At 41.2% G+C, this 27,210-nt stretch overlaps 1 protein-coding gene across 1 annotated transcript in view; it reads left to right on the forward strand.

The window, feature by feature from the left end:
* Positions 1-27,210, forward strand: part of ANKRD44 (ankyrin repeat domain 44) — a gene marked incomplete at both ends in the record, with an annotated part of 322,519 nt that overhangs the window by 164,382 nt on the left and 130,927 nt on the right. The window contains 5 exons of the mRNA XM_080689357.1: positions 7,116-7,316; positions 8,349-8,436; positions 11,591-11,733; positions 13,033-13,245; positions 24,010-24,088. Coding sequence (XP_080545483.1) covers positions 7,116-7,316; positions 8,349-8,436; positions 11,591-11,733; positions 13,033-13,245; positions 24,010-24,088 — 724 coding nt within the window. The remainder of the gene's footprint in view (positions 1-7,115; positions 7,317-8,348; positions 8,437-11,590; positions 11,734-13,032; positions 13,246-24,009; positions 24,089-27,210) is intronic.

Raw genomic sequence — 27,210 nt, forward strand, 5'->3', positions numbered from 1 at the left:
ATATGAAATTGCTGTAGTCAAGATGAGATAAAAGCCCCAAATGATTACAGAAATAAAATCTTCAGGACTTGAATCGAATCTCAGGGATGCCAGTCCACACCACGCTAAATAAATATCCTGCTGATACTTACAGATTATTACATAATAGAGCTTGCTCATGATTATAGCAATATATTTATTCCATCCAAATTTATTGAATATATACTATGTGTGAGGTATCTACCAAGATTTGTGGAGAGTAATAAAAGTTGTCTAAGACTCTGAACTGGTTCCAAAGCAACTTATAACTTATAAAATTTGATATTGCTTATGCCTTAAAGAACTGTATATAACCATAGATATTACTTTTTATCTATCTAACTATCTATCTATCTATCTATCTATCTATCTATGGCACTGGGGATTGAACCAAGGGGCATTCTACCACTGAGCTATATCCCAATCCTATTTTATTTTTATTTTGAAATGTGGTCTTCTTTTTTTATATTTTATTTGGAAACAGGGTCTCATTAAGTTGCCGACAGCCTCACTAAGCTGCTGAGGCTGGCTTTGAACTTGCGATCCTTCTGTCTCAGCCTCCCAAGTACTGAGATTACAAGCGTATACCACCATGCCCAGCTTAGTCTTCTTAAATTAATGAGAGTCTTGCTATTTCCTGAAGCTATCCTTGAACCTGCTATCCTCCTGCCTTGGCCTCCCAAGTACTGGGATTATAAGCCTTTGCCACCACACCCAGCTCCACTGAGTAATTTATGTTGTCTTTAAATGTAAAGCACATTAAAAAATAAAACAAATGAGTGATGCGTGCATGTATGACTCTACCATCCTGTACCCTATTAAGATGTATGACTACAATGTGCCAATAAAAAATTAAAAAATAAAACAGACAAACAGTATTAAGTTTTTAAAATACTTGCTTTCTACTTCTTTTCATTTTTTCCATGTGTCACAGCGTATGATTTTACTTCTTATTACGAAGTTGGAGTGACTTCTAAAAAAAGAGAAACTCATACAATGTGGAAATCAAGTGACAGCAAAAGCCTTCCTGGTTCCCTCCCATGTGACACTGAGGACAGTCCTCCCCTCTACTATTTCTGCATTGATGTAAGGCAGCTGTAGAGTGTTAGCCAACAAGACCTACAGCCTTAAGACTGAATGTTCCTGGGCTGATACCTCCATTTGGGGAAATGCCCGCATCTGCCCAGGTGTTTGTTCATCAACAAGGAAACAGGCTGTGAAGGTGCAGTACTTGCCGTTTGGTGCACACACAGGTGCTGGCCCATGCGCCTTTGCCTTACCTGTCATGATAAGAGCGTGTACCCAGAAACTTTTAGAGCAGTTTAACACTTTCATGCTTGTTAAATTTAGTAAAATCTTTTAAGTTAATCATTTTTGTGTCTTTTTATTCTTTCATTTTATTATTCTACTACTTTCTATTACATTTTGTAAAAGTATTAGCTCTTGACACATTTGAATTAATAATTTTTTAAATTTTAATTTTATGTTTACCTCTCACTCTCTAAATAGTTTTATTTAAAAAAAAAAAACAAATCCTTGACCACAGGTCATTTGAAAAGCAATGTCAAAATATCTTCTTGATTCAGAAAGTGTTCAACTTCCCTTCCCACATCAGTGTTTCTTCTTTTTTCACCTTGTGATTTTCATCAGGGCCTAACTCCTGAATATTAATTTTTAGTCAATATATGATACAGGAGAAGAAAGACATAAAAAATAAAAAGACTAAAAAATAAATAGGGCTGGGAGTGTAGCTCGGAGGCAGAATGCCCCTGGGTTCCTTTCCCAGTACTGAAAAAGAAAAAAAAAAATGAACCCTTGGAAATCAAGTAAGGTGTCCTCCTCCACATGCTAAGCATTTCTTGGTAGAGTTCTTTCTTATTAGGAATATGAAAACTATGCAACTCATTACATAAACAGACATAAAAATTAAAAATGGAGAACAGAAAAATTGAAACATGTTACAAAAGTAGAGGAATAAAAGTCAGGTTGCTTCTAGGCATCCTCTAGCTGTAAGAGGCCTTGGTAGGAAAGGCAAATGTGACACAATTTGCACTTTCATGGGGATGGCCTAAAGTTCACTCAGTAAACATTAGCGACCCCTTCCCGTCACTTACCTGAGAATGAGCGTGAACTTTTTCTTATTCTAATTATGAGCAAACAACCCAGATGTGGGTCAGGATCACCTTCTAAACAGATATGATTATCTAGAAGCTACATACACTATCTTGTACAAAGTCTAATATTCTTCTATTGACTTCCCAGAATTTTCAGAGATTTAGGTTGTTCATTGGCTGGCTCCACAAGCATCCTCCTGTGTGTTAGTTTGACCTGTCCCTTCTTCCCCCCTGGGCCGCCCATGTCACCTCTGCCCTGGAGTGCAGAGCCCAGTCCCTTGCCTGTCTTTCTGTCAGCATCCCTCCTGCAGCACTCCATGTGCTTTTTATTTCTACAGAGCAAAGCAGCTGCCCACACTCCTCCCAGATTCACAGGGACCCCCCAGTGCCCAGGGAGGGCTTCTCTCGAGGTCCACACCACAGACTCCATGGCACCTGCTCTCCTTAGAAGGCTTTTTAGTTTCAAACTGTATTTTCCTGGTAAATAATACAACTTTATTTTAACCAGATAAAAATAATTTTAAATCTGTGGTAACTCAAATAAGGGAGATTACAAATTTTTTCTATAAGGGGCCAGGAGCAAGGATTTGGGGTTTTGCAGATACCATGATGTTTTTTTTTTGTCACAACTACGCAGCATGTATTGTAATAAGAAGTAAACAAACCAAGAAGGCTGTGTCCCAATAAAACTCTTTACAGAAACAGACCAAAATCTAGCTATGATTAAAATATTTTTAAAGGTATTGACTAAGACAGGTGTTGTGGTGCACATCTGTATGATCTCAGTTCTTGGGAAGCTGAGATTGGGGATCATAGGTTCAAGGCAGCCTTGGCAGTTTAGTGAGATCCTGTTTCAAAATTTAAAAAAAGGGCTGGAAGTATAGCTTAGGAGAAGAATAACCTTGTGTTCATTCCCAAGTAACACACACACACACACACACACACACACACACACACACACACAGGTATTGACTATTTTATTTTATTTTTTTAAATATTTTTTATTAGTGCATTGTATTTATACATCACAATGTGGTAGAAAAAAAACTTGTGTAGACATAAATACACACATCACCCAGCCAGCCCCCACCCAGTCCCCACCTCACTCTCTCCCATCTATTTAAAAATACCTACGTTTCCCATGAACTTTAAAAGTATCTATTTATATATAAACTATAACTGGCATGTAAATAATATATGCTGTCTTTGCTTAGATGTTGCTTTGTGTTAATTGCAAATCGATCATTTGTAAGTCTTCATTTAAAAGTAGACCTTCTCCTAGGCAATGTCGCACTTACCTGCTCTGACTTACTTTAAAAGTATTCAATTTTTTGAGCCAGGGGTGGTGGTGCACACTTGTAATCCCAGCGATTGGGAGGCTGAGACAGGAGGATCGCACAGGTTCAAAGCCAGCCTCAGCTACTTAGTGAGGCTCTCAGCAACTCAGTGAGACCCTGTTTCCAAATAAAGTATAAAATAGGCCTGGGAGTATAGCTCAGAGGTAGAAAGCCTCTGGGTTCCACTCCTAGTACCACAAATAAAAGTAATCAATTTTTGATACCCTTAAATTATAATTTTTTTTTTGGTTGTACTGGGGTTCCTGGAAGCCCTTCTACATCCGGGCTATACTCCCAGACCTATTTTATACTTTTTTATTTTTGGAAACAGGGTCTCTTAAGCCAGCGCGGCTGGCTTCAAACCTGCGCAATCCTCCTGTCTCTGCCTCCCAAGCGTGGGGATTACAAGCGTGCGCCACCACGCCCGGCTAAATTATAAATTTCTCATGACTACAATGGGCTTAGTTCCAAATTCTATACATTTGTGAAATGATCCTGTATATTTTACTTTGTTAGTCTACTCCAAATTTGCATAATACTCAATACAAATCAAGAGTCTGTTGAAATACAGCAAAATAACACATTGGGCAAAGGTATTCAAGTGACAGCACGTGCTATTATTTAGCAGGTACTGTGTGAATAGGATACTATACTATTTTTTGTAGTATCACTTTGCGATATTTATCTCCAACCTTTTGGGTCAAATGTCTGTAAAACTTTCGGGCATGCATGCTATGCATCTCATTTATTTATGAATTATACATATGAACTAGCTAGTATGTCAAAGCACCATATACTCAGAGCAAGGCTTTTCATTTATCATAGAGCTACACAACCATGCAGATAATATTCTCCCGATGATTTTTCTCTGTCCTGGCCAAGTTCTTGTCAGAGCTGATTAAATTTGTCATTGCTTTTTACCCTGTCAGTACAGAAAGCTTTTAGGAGAAGTAATAAACTTCTGTCTGTGACTTGCTCATTGTTTATACTTGCATTGTTATCAATAGTATCTTTAATCCTTAGTTTCCTTGCACGGATTCTGCCCTCTTTAGAGTTCTGGTGTAAAGGTACATGTTAGCATCTGTGAGTTGGTGTAGCAGGCCATCGCTGTACGTATCAGTGCACTCGGTAAATGCGTGGAGAGGGCACGCCCCCACCTGTCCATGTGTGGATGACCATTCTTCCAGAGGGCAGCTCTGTAATAGCCCAAGAAGTCAATACCAGCTAAAATGCTTTCTGTTTTAAAGAAAATAAGTATAGAAGGGGGTTCCAGTATTTTTCCCCACATTGTAATAAGCTGTGCACCTAAATAGGCTTTGCAATTTATGAGACCCAACTTGATAAAAGGTATTTTTCCTTATTTTAATCTTAATCTGATGTCATGATATACTTGTGATTTAGCCTTTTATTTAATTTATTTTTGTTCACTCAGCTAGTTTTTAGGCTAGAGCACAGATAACTTTTCTTTTGATCGTCCATAGTTCTAGCCGTGTCTCAAAATAGCTGGCTAGCATTAATAATTCATATACACATGTTTTGCTCTAAAGTGGGCACAGGGAATATTCAATAGTACTCTATTTTCAGGTTTTTTTTTGAAGATGCGCAGCATGTATCTTTTTTAAAAAATTGATAACCTTAAATTATTTTCTTGGGCCTGGTCACTTTACTGCTTTTTATTTATATCATGTAGGTAGAGTATCCTTCAATTATCACACTGTTTATATAGATTTTGCAGTCAAACTTGCAGTTAATTTTTTTGTGTATGTGGTTTGGGGATTGAAACCAAAGATATTCTATCTCCAAGCTACACTCTCAGCCCTATTTTTTATTTTTATTTTGAAGCAGGGTCTCATCAGGTTGATGAGAGTCTCATTACTTACAAAGGCTGTCCTTAAACCTGCAATCCTGCTGTCTCAGCCTCCCAATCTGCAGTTTAATTTTTGTGTGTGTGTGTCCAGGTTAGCCATTCATCTCAATATGTTACCACTGATTCATGGAATATTCTCTTTAATTTCATCATTTATGTATTAATTACCGACCTTTTAGAACTGTGGTAGATTGGAAAATCTAGTTCTATGGGGAATGAGGTGTCTAGGGGTAAGTTCTTGGTCTATGAAGGGTAGCAAGGCTGCAGTACTGGTGTCTTTCATTGGTTTATGGGTGTTACATGGGCATGGTTTCTATAAAGGGCCCCAGCAGCTGATCCCAGGGAAGTCGAGAGAAGCATCCAGTAACCATTCTCTTCACAAAAGGAGCAATATATTCACTTGACTGAATACAGAGGAGCTTTACAGAAATGCTGAACTCCATTAAAATCTCTGGGGTGGGACTAGCCATCTCTATTTTTAAGAGCTCCCAGGTGATTCTGTTTCACAGTGGGGGTAATGAGTTATAGGTCAAAAGGCTGGTTAGTAGAAAAAAGAAAAGTGAGAGGCTCACGGCTCACTAACGGTAAAGAAGCTCAAGAGTGGCAAAAGAAGTTGCCCAGCATACCATGGACAAGTCAAGCAAAAGACAGAGCAAATTCATAACTTCACATTGAGAGAGTAACAGGCATGTTACTCCCTTGATTACATAAGACTAAGGGGTAAGATCTTGGCAGCATGCCTTGAAGGGCTTCTGAGAAAATATGGTTTCAGATGTTAACTTTTATACAATTCAGAGTACTGTGAATATCTAAAAAGTATTTTGAAAGAAAGTGCAAATATAAACAGTCAAAAATTAACATGAATATACTTCTTTTTGATTCAGAAAATAAAATCAGATTTAAAAAAAAAATGTGTTGACAGAGCGCCAAGTATGGGTGCACACTCCTATAATCCCAGTACATGGGAGGCTGAGATGGGAGGATTGCAGGTTCCAGGTCAGCACATGTTAAATTTTTTTTTTTTTTTTGGTGGTACTGGGGTTCCTGGAAACCCTTCTATCTCCAGGCTACACTCCCAGACCTATTTTATATTTTTATTTGGAAACAGGGTCTCTTAACCTACGCGATTCTCCCGTCTCCGCCTCCCAAGCATGGGGATTGCAAGCGTGAGCCACCATGCCTGGCAGCACATGTTAATTTAATGAGACTCTGTTTCAAAATAAAAAATAAAAAGGGCTTGGAGTGTAGCTCAGAGTTAGAATGCTCAGGGATTCAAGTCCCAGTAAAACACACACACACACACACACACACACACACACACGTTGGCAGAGAGCACTGAAAGCCTATAAGTTGATCCAAAAATATCTGAAGGGCTTTGAGGTCTGTTGGCGTTGGCTTTGGAGGCCCAGTGACAAACACCTCTAACTGTAGATGCTCTCTGGGGGCCTCTGACCTATGGATGTTTTACCCAGGTATGCACACCTGCACAAGTGTGTTCTTGTTTGGCCTGAGAACACCTTATAAGGAAACTTTATGCTTGGAAGGTTTATTTGATTTTAGAGGCATGCCAGGGCTCTAGCCTGACAAAGAAAGGCAAAGTGCATCTGGCTTGGTTTGTGCTACTCGTGATCTTCACCGCGCGGCTTTTCTGGAGCCAGCCTGTGAGTCAGGGCATCTCTCCTTTCTCACTACCGTTCCTGCATCTTGGGAAGCATTAGACTTAGTAAATATTGATTGAGCATTTGTCAATGACCCCTGCAAACTCTGCTTTTGTTGTAGGAAGCAGTGCAAGTACTGATTAAGCACTCGGCTGATGTCAACGCAAGGGACAAGAACTGGCAGACCCCCCTCCATGTGGCAGCTGCCAATAAGGCTGTGAAGTGCGCGGAAGCCATCATCCCACTGCTGAGCAGCGTCAATGTCTCTGACCGAGGGGGGCGGACCGCCTTGCACCACGCGGCTCTCAATGGGCATGTGGAGGTGGGTGTTTTCATAACTGGGAACCGGGGTGCTCCACACAGACCCACTGGGCCCCAAGTGGAACCTCATCTCATTCCTGAGATTTTTGGAAAATGTGGAGATTTGTATTTGTACACCAAAGTTGGGACATTATATTCATTCTTCTGTGTGTGCGTCTGTGCGTGCACATGTAGTGCTGGAGATTGAACCCCAGGGCCTTCTACCTCCAAGTTATACCCCCAACCCTTTTTATTTTTATTTATTTATTTATTTTGCCTAGAAACAGGATCTCACTACATTGTTGAGAGTTTTGCTAAGTTGCAAGGCTGGCCTTGAACCTGTAACCCTCCTGTCTCAGCCTCTCAAGTACTGGGATTACAGGTGTGCACAACCATGTCTGGCTACATATATTTATCCTTAAACTTAGTGCCATAGTGGGATTTGTGGAACATGCCTATAATCCTGGTACTTGTGAGGCTGAGACAGGATTGCAGGTTCGAGGCCAGCCTCCACAACTTAAAAAGGACTTCAGGAACTTACTGAGACTCTGTCTCAAAATAAAAAATAAAATAGGGCTGGGAGTGTAGCTCAGAGGTAGAATGCCCCTAGGTTTAGTCCCCAGTACTACTCATACACACACACACACACAAAAAAAAAATTTAGTGATATAATGAATTGAAAAAAGTACTTGGGAGGCTTAGACTGGAGGATCTGGGTTTGTGGCCAGCTTCAGCTACTTAGTGAGGCCCTCCACAACTTAGTGAGACGCTGTTTCAAAATAAGGAGTAAAACATAGGGCTGGGATGTAGCTGGGAGGTAGAATGTCTGGGTTCAATCCCTAGTACTGCATAAAAAAAAGAAAAGAAAGAAAGAAAAAGTAGGCAGTCACTTCAGTCTTTCCCTTTGACACATGCCACAGTGTCTGTAACATCATCTTCCTACTCTGTTGGAACTCCAGGTCTTGACCTGCTTTTAGGGTTCAGATCCCCTGCAGAGAGAGGAGCCTCACCATTCCAGAGTGTCTGCTTGATTTCACTGTTGCTTATCTTTCAGATGGTCAATTTACTCTTGGCCAAAGGGGCAAACATCAATGCATTCGACAAGAAGGACCGGCGTGCCCTGCACTGGGCGGCATATATGGGTAAGGATTCCATGCATGGAAAGAAAAGTGTACATGACCTCAACTAAATAAGTCCCAGGTCTCTTACTGAGACTTTCTCTAGGACAAGTCTGACTTGGGGCTTGGGTTTCGACTGAGTAAAACTTTGGCCCATTCTCCTGGTGTACACAGAGCACTCTAGTTGGGCAGTTGCTTTGTTAGACATCTCTTCATCCTGTGCAGAGGAGGGGGTGAATGAAGGACTTCTGAATGTACTGCAGTCTGGATTGGAAAGCTGCACACGTTGTGCTTTTATTTTAACTTGTTATGGCAGCAAAATAAGGTGCTTAAAAAAGAAATGGGACTGGCTAGCAAAGTAAGGACACAGGTGCCATTTGCCCTCTTATTTATAAATATTTTTGAAAGAAGCAAAAAGGAAGGAAGAGAAGAAAAGGCCCTGGCAGTTTTGTAGGTGGAAGGGGTCAGCATCACCACCGGAGATCATGCTCTGCGGCTCAGTGAGCGAGGCTGGCACGCAGTCCTCAGCTCTGCTCACTTCGCTCCACTGGGGAGATGAAGGAGAGCTCCTGCCTCTGTTTTTTTTTTTTTTTTTTTTTTTTCTTCTGTATTTGTTGGTGCACACCCGCTAACAATGATAAACCTCCCAGCGTTGATTCTCAGTGAAGAGTTATGGGAAATGAATGAAGAACCAAGATCCTTCCATTGTGTTTCTAATTGGAGAGCATCCTGCAGTGAGAAGATAGGAGCCAAGTTGTGAGCAGCCTGAATCAGCGCCCAGTTGTAAACATCCATGGGAGATCATTCTGGTCAATTCTAGAATGGGACCCACAGTGGGCCTGAGTGATAACTACAGTGGTGACCCTGTGGGTGTTTTTTTGTTTTTGCTTTTAAGATAGATTCCCTGATATGCTGAGGGAAAACAGATACTAAAACAGTATAAATAATATGGTCCTCATTTAAACAATACTGTACAATAAAAACAAATCTGGGAAATATTATATACTGAAATATTAGCTATCTGTAGGTATTGGTGAGTGTAAGTGATTTTGGTTTACTTTTAGGATTTTTTTTTTTTTTGCCTTTCTGAATCCTATTTAACAAGCACATGAGCCTTTTATCATTTTAAATATTAACAATGATTGTAGGGAGAAAACAGAATGGGTTGGAGCAAGGATGAAATAAATTATGTGGCTATAGATAGGTCTGAATGAATTGTTGGGCTTAAAAAAAAGCAAGAACCTTAAAACTTTGGAAGCATTAGCATTTCTTAAAATGGCATGGACTTTCCAGTTCACTGGGGAGACTGGGTGTCGGCAGGGTTCTTGCAGGGTTGGAGACAGTGTGTTCAGGCAGGAATCCGTGTTCAGGCAGGACAAACAATAAGCGAGAGTGGAAATCCTGGGTTTCAAGTTCATTCTTGGTGATTATAGTTAAAACATTTGGATAAATGACTTTAAAAAATTAAAATAATAGCCGGGCGTGGTGGCACATGCTTATGATCCCAGCATTCAGGAGGCTGAGACAGGAGGATCATGGTTCGTGGACAGCCCCAGCTACTTAGTGAGGCCGTCTGCAACTTAGTGAGACCCTGTTTCAAAATAAAAAATAAAAAATAGGGATGGGGGTGTAGCTCAGAGGTAGAATGCCCCTGGGTTCCGTCCCAGACCTGCAAAAAAATAAAATAAAATTAATCATTATTACATGTGTCATCAGAATACAAATGGGATAGGTGACTTTTTTTTTTTTTTTTTTTTTTGGTGGTACTGGGGTTCCTGGAAGCCCTTCTACCTCCAGGATACACTCCCAGACCTATTTTTACATTTTTATTTGGAAACAGTGTCTCCTAAGCCAGCGCATGCAGCTGGCTTCAAACCTTCGTGATCCTCCTGTCTCTGCCTCCCAAGCGTGGGGATTACAAGCGTGCACCACCATGCCCAGCTACATAGGTGACTTTCTTTAGGATAATAGGCTAAAACCAGGAAAATAGCTTGAGATCACACCAGTAGTAATTGAGAATATAAATTTTTTTCTGTATACAAGTCTTGGGAGAAAACAGTTAAATTTAAATAAAACAAGCCAATACCAAATTGTCTGTCTCTCTTGTTCTCTGTCACTCACATGTACAATACACTCACACACAAGTATATACACATCTGTGTTTACATACTTAAGGGTGCATACACACACACACACACTCACACATACACACACACACACACTCACACATGCACAGTTTAGGTGCTAAAGTTGATACTTGTCTTCTATCCTTCAATTATCAACCATGGTTACAGCGGTGACCCTGAAGCTTTGAACAATCTCCAGGTATGAAATAAAAGCCAATTGTAATGTATACAGTGAGTTAGGGAACAGAGTATTCTACAAAAAGATACCCATAAGAGAAGGGTTTTATATTTAGGCACTAATTCATGACAAGATTTTTACATTGAGCCACATGAAACTGCCATTTCTAGGCGGCTAAAAATGAACTAAACAGCAGTAATTTTGTAAGACTTAACAACAATCTGGGGATGTTCTGATTTTTTTCCCCTTTCATAACGTTTTCTACACCAGATTGTTAGACTTCTCAGTGAAGAATGGCAGTTGTTTCCAAAAGCATCATTTTCATTCAACACAACTTTAAAAAGGCTGTGGTACTTCTGCTGGGCGTGGTGGCGCACGCTTGTAATCCCAGCATTTGGGAGGCTGAGACAGGATGATAGTGATTCGCGGCCAGCCTCAGCTACTTAGTGAGGCCCTTTGCAACTCAATGAGACCATGTTTCAAAAGAAAGAATAAAAATAATAGGGCTGGGGGTGTAGCTCGGAGGTAGAATCCCCTGGGTTCCATCCCCTTATCACACACACACACACACACACACACAAAGGCTGTGGTACTAACATATTGGCAGGACCTGGTCCTTCTTTGTTGACATGGAGACAGACATCACTTCTGCAACATCTTAAAATCTTGCACATGAATTATCTTTTTATTTTCCCCACATCATTTACATAATATATGCCACATAGTAGGTATTCAATAAATATTTGATGAATATTTGTGCTGGTCAGCAAAATATTGGTGGCAATAATAGCTAATCCTGATATTTAGGTGAAGTGAATATCCAATTGTCCTATAATGGCTAACGATGTTGATGTTTTCTGCTACTTTTGTCAAGGCCACCTGGATGTCGTGGCGTTGCTCATTAACCACGGCGCAGAGGTGACCTGCAAGGATAAGAAGGGTTACACGCCCCTGCATGCTGCGGCCTCCAACGGGCAGATCAACGTTGTCAAACATCTCCTGAATCTGGGTGTAGAGGTGGGCGTCAATCAGTTCGCCACTGTGTGGCCTGTGTGTGTGGGGTGACTGCGGAGTGTCTCTGTTGTCTGTGATTAAGTTCTGTTTGCATTTTAATTCAACTAGGAAGAACTTATTTTTGAGCATCCTTTCCTTTGTGTTTACATGAGAAATTGATAAAAGGCAATGGGGGAATAGACTGAGCAGCAGAAAACCAGAAATAGACTTATCATATCAATATAGATAGAGAAATATATAGCCATGTATATTTTATGTAGTATGTATTAAACAGTAATATTTATTTACTTAGCGGTCCTGGGAATGAAACCCAGGGACATTCTACCTCTGAGCTACATCCCCAGCCCTATTTTTTTTTTTTTTTTTTTGAAGCAGGGTCTCACTAAGTTGCAGAATGCCTTGCTCGGTTGCTGAGCCTGGCCTTGAACTTGAGATCCTCCTGTCTCCAAGTACTGGGATTCCAGGTGTGTGCTACCACACCCTGCTAAGAGTCATTTTTAAGTGGCTGGCTAGGGCTTCTCATCCCACCTTTAGAATCTAGCCTTTGAACTTGTGGCTTACAGCAGAAGCGAGTGAGTAGACAGCAGGGGTGAACGGAGGATGTGTCTGATGTTGAGCTTTTTCAACTAGCAGAGCAGAAGCAGTGGGGAGGCTCTGGGACATCCTGCCCCTGGATGAAAGGGAAACCAGGTTAGTATGTATCTACTGGGACCAGGATGGTGACACCCAGGACCTGGGACAGGTCTTGAGAAGCAACAGGGAGCCACGCACTGAGCACATCTCAGGACAGAGCCCTTGCTCTGCCACCAGAAGGCAGCCTGGCGAGGTGTCCGACTCCAGAGAAAGTGGGGCGGGTCCCAAGCCTGACTGGTGTGTGTGGACCCCGCAGCTTCCTCTGGTACCATCTCCCACCCTTTTTCTTTATGTTCACTGTTCCCTGGCCTTTGAGTTCGGAGTTCTCTTCTGGTTCCCCTGATTCACTTTTTTTCTGGCATTTCAAAAGCAATAAAGCAATTTTGCCTCTCACCTATTATTTTTTCCCCTGCTGGAAAATGCCTCTCAATGGGGCGAAGCCCCCAGTCCCTCCTCTGGGGTCACTTTTGGTCACATTCCTTTTTCCTGATCTTTACCTCAGGGTGACAGGTACACCCAGGTTAACCTGCTGGGGTGAGAGTAAGTTATAAACAATTACACCCATCGGTGGCTGTTTCCATTTGCTAGCTACAGCCATTCGGCTTTTTGTGGAAGTGGAGTAACCTGGCTCCAGTGGTTTTAATTGTCCTGTGTTGAACTCTTCCACAGATTGACGAGATCAACGTCTATGGAAACACGGCTCTTCACATCGCCTGCTACAACGGACAGGACGCTGTGGTCAACGAGCTCATTGACTACGGTGCCAACGTGAACCAGCCCAACTGCACCGGGTTCACCCCTTTGCATTTTGCTGCGGCCTCCACACATGGTGCTCTGTGTCTGGAATTGTTAGTCAATAATGGCGCAGATGTTAACATCCAGGTAGGACTCCCTTGGTCTTTCTCTGTGTTGGTGCCTTTGCACTGAGCTCTGTCTGAGCGTAACTCACTGTTACAAATCGTGCCACGTGTTAATGAACCCGACCTTGCACACTGTGTCTCGCCTGGCCTTCTCCTGGATCGGGAGACTTCACAAATTGCCATTTTGCTTCTCCAGCCATGGTGGTGTCTGCTGGAAGGCACCAAGCCTCTAGCCATATGTCCTTGGGAGCTTAGAGGATGCCCCAGGGAAAACACTGGGTCTCAAGGATGTCGACTCTGCCCAGATTCTAATAAGAGATCAGTGCTGAGCTGATAGGGCAGAGCCCTGAGAATTCAAAGGAAGGACTAACTGATGATCGCAGGCCTGCTCCCCACCCCGGCACAGTCCACACAGGCCACTGGGTAATCCTTAGTAAGTGTGATGGGGAAAGGAATGACCAGAAGTCAGGGCTGTGTCACTGAAGCCACTATCTGTGGCTTGCTTTAGGAAAATATTTGAGAGCCATGCCATGGCGATGGGGAGCAAAGAGAGAGAGAGAGAGAGAGAGAGAGAGAGAGAGAGAAGAGAAGAGAAGAGAAGAGAAGAGAAGAGAAGAGAAGAGAAGAGAAGAGGAGAGGAGAGAGAGAGAACGAGAACGAACAAGTGGAGGGAATCTGCTCTCACATCATGGAGGCCGGAGGTAGAGAGAGAGCGTGAGAAGAGGGTCCGCGGGCACACACATGCAGTCCCTCAGCCACACCCCCAGGGACGTCTGCCCAGCAGCCAAGCCCGCCTCCAAGGACAGGGTCTAGGGGCCATTCTACATCCAAACCATAGCAGTGTTTATGAATGGAAAAAGAAAAACATTGGAGTATTTATCAATGTGTTAGAAGCAGTTATCCCTGCAGAGACAAAATTATGATTTGGGGCTTTACTATATATAATATTAATATATTAATAGATGTTATATAATATATACATGTTATATGTATATATGTAATATATATTATCTTATATGTTATGTGTTAATATAGTATATGATATATATTTTAATATATATTATATTTTCATATATATTATATTTTTCATATATATTATCTTTAGAGCAACGGGTATGTGTCATTTTTATATTTGAAAGTAGGGGAAACGGCTATTTTCATTTTGGGAGAAAGAGAATCCAGGCACAGTAGACCTCGAGAGGATGGCTTGAGGATAATTGAAAGTCAGTGACAGTGTCTAGATAGGGGATGACAGAGGCTGGGAAGGGGAAGGAGCCACCTGAAGGGAGAGGCTGTCAGGGAGGAAATTGGCGGGACTGGCAGGACAAGGGCCAGGGCTGAAGATGGGTTAGGGATTGGAATCTGGTGAGGAGGGTAAGGCAGCAATGTGTGTGGGGGGGTATCCGGCTCCGGGGTAGACTGCCGAGACCCCAATTCTAGCCTTCAGGTTGCTTCGCAAGCAAGCTCTCTGTGCAGTGCAGAGTTTTTTAATCTGTAAAATTAGAGTAATGATAGTATCTTCTTCATGAAACTAAGAATCCACAGGGTAGTGACTGTCACGTGGTGAGTGCCTCCTACGTGACTCTTCTTGTTAATACTAAGAGGGAGTGTCAGGAGAAAGGGCAGACGGAGGAGGAAAAACAGATGAGTTTAGTATTTGAAGATCTGATTTCAAACCTTTGGTACAGCCAGCCTGAGAACCCAGGTGGAGCCCGTTCAGCCCTGGCATGGAGAGCTGTAGAGAATAGGCACATCTCTGTGGCCTCATTCTTACGAAGGTGACAGTGGAAACAGGGAGGAAAGGTTGGTATCACCCGAGGAGAGAACACTGCAGCGCGAGTGGAGGGGGGGAGAGAGGACTCCAGGAGCCCATTATTCTTAGGATTAGGAGGAGGAGGGGAGAGAGCCAGAGAAAGGAATGGCGAAAAAAGGGGTTGGACAAGGTAAGGAGAAAATGAAGAGTGTGTGTGTGTGTGTGTGTGTGTGTGACCAGGGATTGAGTCAGGTATTTTTACCTCAGAGTTACACCCCCGGCCCTATTTTATTTTTTTATTTTAAAACAGAGTCTCACTAAGCTGCAGGTCTCACTAAGTTTGAGGCTGGCCTCAAACCTGCAATCCTCTTGTCTTATCCTCCCATGTACTGGGATTACAGGTGTATCCTGTAGACTGTAACCTGAAGGCTAACCTCTCATGGGAGAGTGTAGTGTCTTTATGAAGGTGCAAGGCAGACAGAAATGGGAAGGTAGAATAGGTAAGGAGGATTTCGGAGCCCCACATCCTATAATTGGAGGCACCAAAGGTCCTGAAAAAAGTGAAAAAGAAGGTCTTTGGGAGGACTAATGAGACTAAAGAACTGTCAAATCCTACATGGGGTTGAAATCACAGAGCGTGGTCCCAAGGGGGGCAAGAAGCACACAGGTAGCCAAACCATTAATATCTCCAGGACTAGGGACATCTGTCTTGCCCTCCTGGTATGTGAGGGACATCCTGTGGACACTTTAAAGGAAGGAAAATTATCGAAGTTAAATAAAACAGCTGTGTTCACCAGTCTCCACGGTTGCTCTGAGTGCCTGGTGCCTGAAGCTAGAAGGCACACCCGCCCTCTTCTTGTCAGCTGACTAGTGCTCAGTGCAGACTGGAAAAGGAACTGTGACTCCATATGGTACATTATGACAGCATCTCTTCTTTCCCATACAATGAACTAGAATAGCATATTTACTTGTTTTTAATATTTATTTTTCCATGGACTGCTAATCATAAATAGAATATAAGAAATGCCATGTTCAAATCTGAGACTTGAATGTATGTATTATCAGTGTAAGGGATGTTTTGAGTCAAGCCTAGCATTCCTCAGACTCCTTTCATCTACTCTCTCTACATGCTCTGATTTCCTGATTCCCTTTGAGTCCTCCTTAGTGATTCCAGATGCACCTTGGATGTGCGGATCATCTAAAATTTCTGCACAGATACCCTGTGTGACTCTGGAGGTAGCTTTCTAATTAAAGTTGTTATCTCTCCACATCACATTGCTCCTTGTGTTTTGATTTTAAAATGTTTGTAGACACATGACAGTTTGTATTGGTTTAGATTTTCCAAAGTTTGAGAGAACTAGCATGTTGAAAGGCAGCCGGTACCCACCTATGCGTTCACTTCCTTTCTCTCTGGTCTCACAAAACCCTGAAAGTGATGGCCTCCTGAGCAATTACAGGATGGAGAGAAAGAGGAGGAGAAATGTGTGTTCTACTTACATTTTATAGTCCCTCGTTTTACTTAGATTGACTCTAGCTCGTTGACTTGGCCATATTATTTTGCGATAAAGTAATAAAGACATGACACTTTATAAAACAATTTATTCAAGGTTCACTTGTAATTTTCAAGTAGGAAGAACATGTCATTATGTCTTCTTCATTACAGACCACACTGCAATTTCTGTAACATCTTAAGGCTGTTTTTGCAAACAGTCAAAAGTAAGAGTTTAAAAAGTACTATGTATTTAGCTTTGCTAGATAAGTCTTAGAAAGACAGGCTTAGAATTTGCCGTAGCTAGGTTGCTTAACTCCAGGTCACTAACATTTAGCCAGCCCATGGTCTCAATTCTTTTCTGTCCTTGGCCCCTCAGATCACTTAGCCCTAGAAGACTGAAGCTGAAGCCCCTCACATAGCTGCTGAAACGGGCCACCTCCTCCTCTGAACACACCAGGACCCAATTATAGAACGGGTTGTGTTACAGAAGTTGAAGGAGTGCAGTGGGATGGGCAAAGTCAGCAGTGGGATTTGGAACTTTGGAGGAAAAGCAAGGAAAGGAGAGGCTGTACATCTGAGTCAACAACATGCCTTCTCTGGCATTCAGAACCATTAAAAATAAAAGACAACAAACTGAACCATATACATGGCTTTTTCAAACCAGCATTTAGATGGTTCTCCATTAAATTCTAAAACCCTCTGGGTTCCCAACTATATTTGACACCCCTCACTGCCAGCCTGGCCTTGCGGAGTCCCACAGAATGCTTCATGCCAACCAGCAGGCCACAGAGCTGTGTGTATCAAGGGATACCATGCCGCAGAGGACATCAGGCTTTCAAGTCCCCGGGGAGCGATAATGTCTATACGTTTAGGGAAGGTATGTGGGTGTTAGAAGATGAGAAAAGAAGGCGTTAGGAATGGGAGAAGGAATGGATCTTTGAGAAAAAGAGTGATCAAGAAAACTAAAACTATTTAGTCCAAGGATTAATTTTTCTTTGGAAAAACATAGAGTTCTAACCTGAGAAAGTATGAATATTTATCAAAATACTCTTTTTTTTATTGGTGCACTGTATTCATACATCATAGTGGGATACAAACTTTTGTAGACATACATGCACACATCGCCCAGTCAGCCCCCACCCGATCCCCACCCCATTCCCTCCCCATCTCTTCCTCCCATGCTTGGCTTAGTGGTTGACATCTAGTATTATAGCAATTTATCCAAAATTAAAAATGATAATCTCACATAACAGTTTCATTTGTCTGATACCTAGCTTTTGATGACTTAAAGATAACATTTCAATATTTCTTTTTACTTTCTTTCTTACCAGAGAATATTTTTTTCTATTTTTTAGGTGAAACTATCATATATTTATATACTTATTTTTCAGAAAAAAAATCTATCCTAATATGGAAAATGGACTCTAGATACCCAAAACGATCTTGAAAAAGAACAAAGCTAGAAGATATATATTTTCTGATTTCAAATATATAAAGCTACAATAATTGAAACAGTGTAGCACTATTCTAAAGGCAGATATATAAACCATTGGAGTTAAATAAAACCCTAGAGCTAAATTCTTCCCTATATTGTCAAGTTATTTTTGACAAGGTTTCCACGAACATTTGGTGGTGGGAATAATAATCTTTTAACTAAATATTGTTGAAAAATAATAATTACATGGAAAAGAATAAAATTGGACCCTTACCTAATCCCACATACAAGTATTAACTCAAAATAGAGAAAAGACCTAAATATAAATCTTAAGACTATAAACTTTTAGGAGAAAATCTGGGTCATAAAACCTCACAACATTGAAATTGGCAGTGATTTCTTGGTTATGATTCCAATGACACAGGCAACAGAAGAGTATACAAACTCCCTAAAAAATTAAAAAAAAATATTGTATATCCAAAGAAAATGTAAACAGAGTTAAAAGTTACTAATAGAATTGGATAAAATATTTCCAAATGCTATATCTGAAGTTATATAAATATTCCAACTAGAAATCCTAAAAATTAACAACAATAAAGGCAAACAATACCATTTAGAGATAGGTAAAAGACTAACATAAATAATGAATCTCCACAGATAACCAATCTTAGTTGTCTGTTGGATGGAAAATCTTGTTTCTCTGGTTCTGGTGTGTGTTACCTATTTCTTCTTTGTAGTTAATCTCTTTGAATATTTTCTCTAGTGCTGGTTTTGAAGACATAAATTCCTTCAGTTTCTGTTTCTCGTGGAAGCTTCTTATTTCTCCATCTAATTTGATAGAAAGTTTTTCTGGGTAGGAAATTTTTGGCTGGAAGTTGTTTTCTTTCAGAGTTTGGAATATGTTACTCCAAGCCCTTCTGGCTCTCCTGACTTGGTTTGGGAAGTCTGGAGTGATTCTAATTGGTTTGCCTCTGAATGTCACTTGGCCCTTTGTTTTTGTTGCCTTTAAGATTCTCTGCTTGGCTTCCACATTGGTCATTTTGACAATGATGTGGCGTGGGGATCCTCTTCTCGGATCCTGTCTAAAGGGAGTTCTATAAGTTTCCTGGACCTGTGTATCGACCTCTTGCTCTATGTTTGGAAAATTTTCTGCTATTACTTCCTTGAAGAGATTGTTGATCCCTTTGGTTTCACTTTCTTTTCCCTCCTCTATTCCAATTATTCTTAGGTTAGCTCTCTTAAAATGGGCCCATATTTCTTCAATATCAGATTCCTGCTGTCGGATATTTTTTCCTAGATTAGAAACTATGCGTTCATTTTTGGAATGATCATCTTCTTAGAGCGAGATTCTGTTCTCCATGTGGTCTAATCGGTTGTTTGTGCTTTGAATTGAGGCCTTTACTTCATCAATTGCATCCTTTATCTCTTTTTGGCTCTCTCTGAATTCTTTTCGAAGCACCTCTATTATTTCTACAGTTATTTTCCTGATTTGATCTTCTAGAAATCTCTGATTTTCTGTTTTATCGGGTTCTGATGTTGTGGGGTTGTGGGCATTCATTGCTCCAGTATTATTCCTCTTTCCCATGATTTCGGAAGTTTGTGCCTTCTCTGGGTTCTTCCCTTGGGTCACTATGACTTCCCTTAAGGTGTTCTGGATCTCGAGTCAGTAGTATCTCAGACCCCACTACTCCTTTACTGGGTTGTATCACAGAGTCTCCGACCCAGAGAGTCAATAGAGGCTGCTCTAGACTGTGGGGGGGTGCCAGGTTGCACGTTCTCCTATGGTGTGATATCTCTGCCACCGCCCCTCCCCCACTGGGTCAAGTCCCAGGGAGTACAGTACTGGGATTTCTCCTCTGTGGCCCGCAATTTGACTCACTGTTCTTGAGTACGCAGATGTAGCCGTACTGGATTCGGTGAATTCTCTGCTGCTGCCGCTGGTGGCAATATGGCGCTGCTGCTACGCCCTCGGCCATGAGGCGCTGCTGCTACGCCCTCGGCCATGAGGCTGGCGTATTTCTTCTTGGTTTTGATTTCCACTCTGAATCCTTGCAGCGTGTGCTGAGCTCAGCCACTGGGAGCTTTAGATTTTACCTGCGGCGAGAAATCCCACCTGGCTCTTCCGCAGCGGCTCACCTCGGCTTGCTGTAGCCGTCCGGTGAACTCGCCGCTGCCGCCGGCAGTATGGTGCTGCTCTCAAAATACTCTTAATCCTCAATGTGTGTATGTGTGGTATTAAGGATTGAACCCAGGGGACTTCTACCTCTGAGCTACATCCCAGCCCCATTTTATTTTGAAGCATGGTCTCACTAAGTTGCTGAGGCTGGCCATGAGCAGCCCTCTTCTTTTCAGCCTCCCAAGTACTGGGATTATAGGTGTGCGAACCACACCTGGCTCAATAGTTTTCATTTATGACTTAGGGATTCACTGAACCTGAACCAACTTAATGAAGCAAATTCTCAAAACTTTCAAAGCCCTTAATCTAATAGGAAAATGTATCGGGAAAGTGGAGGCACACTAGAAATGAAGAATTTTATCAAAGAAAGCCTCTGAAGAGATGAAGGAATTGATCATATCTTCCACGATGAGAACTCAGGAACGCCTTACCCTGGTCTGATGTTCTAGGAACAGCAGCAACGGCCAAGTGCCCTGTGTGAAAAATTTCCCAGGCAGATACTGAAATGCAGTAGGTCCCTGGTATCAACTCAAATATTCCAAGCTCCAACTTGTAGAGGCTAAATAAAAAGTGTCTTTCTATTGATTTTTCATTGGTTTTTCAGTGGCTTTTTAAAATAATTAACTCCCTTTCTACCCATATCAATCATATTTAAGAACAAGGTGCCCCCATATGGCTACCATGATACTCTTAGCACTTCTGATCCCCATCTCCCCATCTCTTCCTACCGCATCGCAGTGACAAAAACGCCGGCAGCTATGGCCCAGACTCAGTAGTAGATGAACCCTGGCAAAGATCTGCAAGGATATATCCAAAGCAAGCAGCACCCCTGGCCATCTAGCCAACTTGGTGTTTTCCTAACTTTGGACATCTCTGTTTATTTGTCCCTTTACCAGAGGCAGAAACATCCCAAGGAGAAGACCGTGATGTTTGCAATCCCTGAAATGGCACCAGCTTTGCAAACTTATGTGTTACAGAAACTGATTGCTTCTGCCTTGGCTCTTTGCCTGCAAGTTAGATGGCTATCAAGTCGCTACTCCCCGGCAAAGCTTTTAAACTCTTTCCCAGGCATGGGAAAGAACTTAGTTAAACATTTATGAAGATATTTTCTAAACACTAAAGTATTTATAGTTATATATATATTTAATTAAGTGATAATTACTTATGTTTTATATTAAACTTGAGAGAAAATACTAGGGCAAAATTTAAAGAAATAGCACCACCTAGGGACAAATTCATGCCAACTCTGAAATGTCCTTTTAACTTTTTTAAATAGTGCATAATAATTGCACATAGTAGAATTGGTATAGTGGTGCATTCATATGTCACATGACACTATTGGGTCTGTCTCCTTCCCTGGACTCCCCCAGGCCCCCCACTCCTCAGGGGCTCTCTTGTTTTCACGAGGTCACTTCTCTTTCCTCTTTTTCTCTCTAGCTTCCACATATAAGAGAATATGTGACCCTTGATTCCTTGGGTCTGGCAGACTTCACTTGGCATGATTTTAACTCTGAGGTTTCCACCTCTCTGTCTTGAACTGTTGTCATTCTTTTACTGGAAGGGGATGTTTTACATCTTTATTCCAAAGTAGTACCCGGGAATGACAGTCAGTCATTCGAACAGTTGACAGTCCTGGAGGCCAGCACCAAGCTGTGGAGTCAGACGACTTTTAGGAACCCCCCTGCTGGATGTCTCTTGGGCTGCTGCACCCTTCTGCTCTTGGCTACATCTCCTTTTTCTCAAAAAATATTACTTCCAGTAAAGCATCAAGCTTTCCCTCATCCTCCTTTCTCATTATTTTCTGATTCAGGTTGTAATCATATTAAGTAGATCCTATTGGTTCTATCCTCTGCCATCTCCCTAATAGTATTTTTTCCAATCCAGATACAATGACTTCTCTGATTAACTCTTCCCTTGGCACAGATTTTGTGTGATTACCTTCCTCTTTTCTAAGGAATAGACCTATAGGATTTCATAAAATTTCTTGTGCTAAAACCTTGTGGGCTGATAAGTTATTTCATTCCATAGTCTACAGCAACAGCTCATGTACTCTAGTACTGTGCAGGTGAGAATTAGGAGTCCCTTGCCTCAATTCCTATTCTTTTTTTTTTTTTTTGGCGGTACTGTGGACTGAATTCTTATTTCTAATCAGTACCCTGGGTGATTCAGATGTAGGTGGACCTTGGCTTAGCCTAAGAAACACTTATTTAAGTGATTGTTTCCAATGTGGAATTTTTAAAAGCAAGGTCAATTTACAACATAGGTCTTTCGGTTTCATCACAAAAACAAAAGCATATTTTCGAAACCTCCTATTTTATCTTCAAACTTAGAGAAATGTTTCTCTTGAAACTTAGAAAAAAAACAATTGCATGAGTTTTTAAAAATACTTAAATGAAGGATGAGACAGGAGAATTTCAGGTTTGAGGATAGTCTCAGCAAGTAGTGAGATTGCCATCAACCTAGTACGATCCTGTTTCCAGATAAAAATAAGATAGGGCTGGGGGTATAGCTCAGACATGGAATGCCCCTGGGTTCAATCCCCACTGAGACACGCACACACACATGCACGCACGCACACACGCACACACACACACACATGCACGCTACTTGAAAGGGAAAACAGATGCTCCTGGACTTAAGATGCAGCTAGATCCTAAAAAACCCATCATAAACTGAATATGCATTTAGCACATCTAACCTTTAGGGCATTTCAGCTCGGCAGCACAGTGCACTGTTGAGTACCAGCTGTTTACCTCATGCTCCCATGGCTGACTGGAGCTGCTGCTCACTCCTTCTGTCCCACATTTCAAGAGAGTCTCATGCCATATATTGCTAGCCCAGGAAAAGATCAAGATTCAAAATCTGAAGTATGGTTTCTATTGAATGTGAATCACTTTGCACCATTGTAAAGATAAAATTATTAAGTGGGACCAGTATAAGTTGGGGACAGACTGTACATTTGCTCTTTGGGAGATGCTATTGGTGTAAAATACAGTGATTTTTTTCTTTTAGACTAATTGTCAGAAGAAATTTTTATTTCTTAATTAATATGTAGGACTTTGGTCTATGGTATGATAATGACCAACATATAGATTCTGTACACTCTTCAACTTTTGGTTTAATCTGTGTTCTGAGATTCCATAATTTCTATCATGAGCAAGAGACATATACATTCAACATGCATTTCCAGCTGATCATTAAAATGACAATTTCCTAAGCAGATGTATGCCTTAATCCTATGATTTCTAATGAGTTGAGTGAATCAACTTTAAACTTTAAAGTAGGGGGTGGTAGAGGATTTCTAACCATTTTGAGAATTGCAGTGATTTATAGCAGTTTAATCAACTACTGTTTGAAGAAGGCCATGTAAGTTAATACATCATTTGCCTTTTTAAAATTGAAAAAATAAAACACCTTGAAGGAAATTTCCTTTGACAGTAGGTCACAAGAGAAGAGGGAAATATTCTGGATGATTGCTTCTGTAAACCTCTTTAATATGTGATGTAGTAACTTGAGAGGTCATCCATGTTCTATCTTTTCTTTTAAACATTATCTTGGTAATCATTGATCAGACTTTTGTTTTAAAAAAAAAAAGTGAAATTGTAGCCGGGTGTGGTGGTGCACACTTGTAATCCCAGCATTTGGGAGGCTGAGGCAGGAGGATTATGGTTTGAGGACAGCCTCAGCTACTACTTAGTGAGGCCCTTTGAAACTCAGTGATACCCTGTTTCAAAAAAGAATAAAAAAATAGGGCTGGCATGTAGCTCAGAGGTAGAATGCCCGTGTCCATCCCCAGTACCTCATACACATACACAAAAGTAAAATTGTGATGTATTCAGGGCATTTAAGCAATGTTGAGAGGATGTTTCTGATTGATGTTACTGGCTCATGAGCACCACCACTGTTTCTCTCTCCCTCTTTACTTTTTAGAGTAAAGATGGCAAAAGTCCCCTGCATATGACGGCTGTCCATGGAAGGTTCACACGGTCCCAAACCCTCATTCAGAACGGTAAGAGAGATGCTTCAGTGGTGTCATTACCTGAACAGGTCCTTGGTCTGGTTGCATTTAGCTGTCAGTCATGTAGGGGTGAAAGTGGGTGTTTGGTTTGGAGTTTAATAAGCACGGGTGATACAGTCCTCTTCCATACTTTGCTAAAAGCTCATTATCAAGCACATCATCGACATCTTCCTCAGTAGGACAAATATAAAGCCACAGTTTTCCAGCTAATTGCCATCCAGGCAAAGAGCACGTGAGCTTTGAAAGTGGAAACGATTCACAGAATTAAGATCCTGTACTTTTCACTATGAAACTAATGAAGATAAGTAGCACGCACTTTCTAGTAGAAAATTTCAATTGTTTTCAGATTTTGAGTTCATTATAGTTCCCTAAGTTAAAGTTCATTAAGTTACTTGGGCAAAGGTAGAAAAAAATGAGGTGACTCAGAGGAAAAGCAGGTGAGTACGTGATATAATACATCATAAAAATCACAAGCTTGACAAAGACCTTGACAAGTCACATAATATAGTAATTTTCCAGGCTTCCATCAAAGGTGTACTTGAACCCTCTCTGGGTTGTCTCTGAAGCACAAGTACTAGGGAGTGTCATTTAAAATCATGATCGCTGTTACCTTGGTGGGTGGCAGATAGCATCGTGTGAGGGACGACTGAAAACACAACTTATGTTAACTTAGCAAGTCTTAGAGACAACATTTAAAAGGTGGGTTTACTTCAGATCTTAAGCTGACATTTAAGGTCAAGGTCAGTTTGGTAGTTCCCACACTATTTTTATTTTTTTAATTAAAAAAAATTTTTTTTTTGGTGGTACGGGGGTTCCTGGAAACCCTTCTACCTCTGGGTTATACCCCCAGACCTATTTTATACTTTTTAAAATTTGGAAACAGAGCCTCTTAAGCCAGCTGATGGAGGACATGGACGAAACCTGAGGTTTTAGCGTAGCTGAAAAAGGGTATAAAAACTTAGTCCTAGAGGATAAAGTTGTCAGTTGTCCAAGAGACAGTTGTCCATGCCTTCATTTCAGGTCTCTCCCTCCCAAGTCCCGGAGAGGAATCTCCACAGCCAGCGAGACTGGCTTTGAACCTGTGTGATCCTCCTGTCTCCGCCTCCCAAGCGTGGGGATTACAAACGTGCGCCACCACACTCGGGTCCCAAACTATTTTTAGTTGAACCACGTTTCTACTCAAAATTCTGTTGGACGATTTTTTTGAGTCTTTATATTTTTCTCATCTCTAAGAATGTTGGATGACATGCACTTGAATTGTTAGTGGCACTGAGTTATATCTTAAGCACTTGAGTTCTAAAACCAAAAAGCTATTTGACTTTGGATGGAAGACCAATCGGTGAAATTATGCTTAGAAAGCAAAATGTCGGCAGCAAAGCAGAGGAAATTTATAAGCATTTCAGTGAAGCTGTAGTGGGGGAGAAATCCTAGCCAGTTTCCAGTGAGCTGAGGAAGGTAAAATGGAAATCAGCTGCACAACACCCATTATTTCTAATTTAAGATACGTGCCATGCCTTTGACATTCATTTATTGCAAGGGGCACTTTGTTTTATTTTGCTGGATATAAATAAATGGGAAAGGCACCTTAGGCTCTCTTTTGAGCACTTTTCTTATCCTGCTGTATTTCTCAACTGATCTCAGAAGCTGTATCTAGCCCCTTGAAATAAACAAAACTTAAAAAATATATATCTTTAATGCAAGTTTAAACAGTGGGTCTCCGCTCCGTGGCATAAAAAGCTTTGTTCCTTGTCAAAGTGATGTCAAGCAGCAGAGGCAAGGGTGGAGAGAAGACAGTTTTTCACCTTATAAGCACTGCCTTCCTGCATGTCCACCCCTGTGCACTTGACCACACTTGCTTTGAATCAAGACCAGGACTCCGCTCCCCTCTGTTACGCTGGTGCGTTAACAATAGTCCTGGGCGCTGCTGGCTGTTTTGACCTCTCCATAAGCCACCCTGTGAGCCTGAGGTGTCTCCATGGACATTCTTGCTAATGTTAGAGTTTTGGCAAGACCTGAAAGACCTCATCTCTAACCTCTATTCTCAAAGGATCTTTGTTTCAAAGCTTGTCTCCTTCTTGGCTAGTCTGGCTTCTTACTGTGGCTTGGATGGGGTCCACAGGCTTGAACAGATGAGGCTATAGGGGCTACAATATATATCCTATTATACATAATGATAAAGCTAACATGGGTCCAGTGTTGGCTGTGTGTCAAGAACTTATAGCCATCCCATATAAAGTCCTTTAAATCATCCTGTGAGAAAGAAATACTATTATCAGCATGGCTTCAAAGATGAAGAAACTGAGGCAAAGAGGTTGCCTTTGGTGTTGGGATGTCTAAACGGCATGTTGAGGAACCAGGATCAGTCTAACATCAGAGACTGAACTCTCAACCACTATACTGTACACATGTTCTCTGGAAGAACAATGATGTTTAAAAAAAAACCCTTCTATATTTCTGGGTGTGGTGGTACACACCTATAATCTCCTATAGTACTTGGAAGGCTGAGATAAGAAGTTTGCAGATTCAAAGCCAGCCTCAGCTACCTAGTGAGACCCTGTTTCAAAATCAAAAAATAAAAAGGACTCAGGGTATAGCTCAGACGTAGAATGCCTCTAGGTTCAATCTACAGTCCAAATAAAACAAAACAATAGCCCACTTAAGAAAAAAAAAGAGAGAGAGCTAGGCATGGTATTATATACTTGTAATCCCAGTACTTGAGAGGCTGAGACAGAAGGATCCCGGGTTCACAGCCAGCCTCAGAAACTTAGTATCTCAGAAACTTAATGAGGTCCTGAGCAACTTAGTGAGACCCTGTTTCAAAATTAAAAAATAAAATAGAACTGGAGGTATAGCTCAGAGGTAGAAGGCCTCTGGGTTCAATTCCTGCTATAAAACAACAACAACAACAACAACAACAACAACAACAACAACAACTAAAAATCCACTTGAATTCTTTTTTATTCTAAGAGGGACAGAGATTTATACTTGGGATAGAGCTGTCCTGTTAAAGGACAGTTTGGCATTTTCTCAGATGACAGTGCTTTGCATTCATTATACATATGAGAACTGCAAATTCTTCCATTTGACATTTTCGGAACATTTTTAAAACACCC

This window comes from Muscardinus avellanarius, assembly GCF_963383645.1.
Source record: "Muscardinus avellanarius genome assembly, chromosome: 2".
NCBI classification, from domain to species: domain Eukaryota; kingdom Metazoa; phylum Chordata; class Mammalia; order Rodentia; family Gliridae; genus Muscardinus; species Muscardinus avellanarius.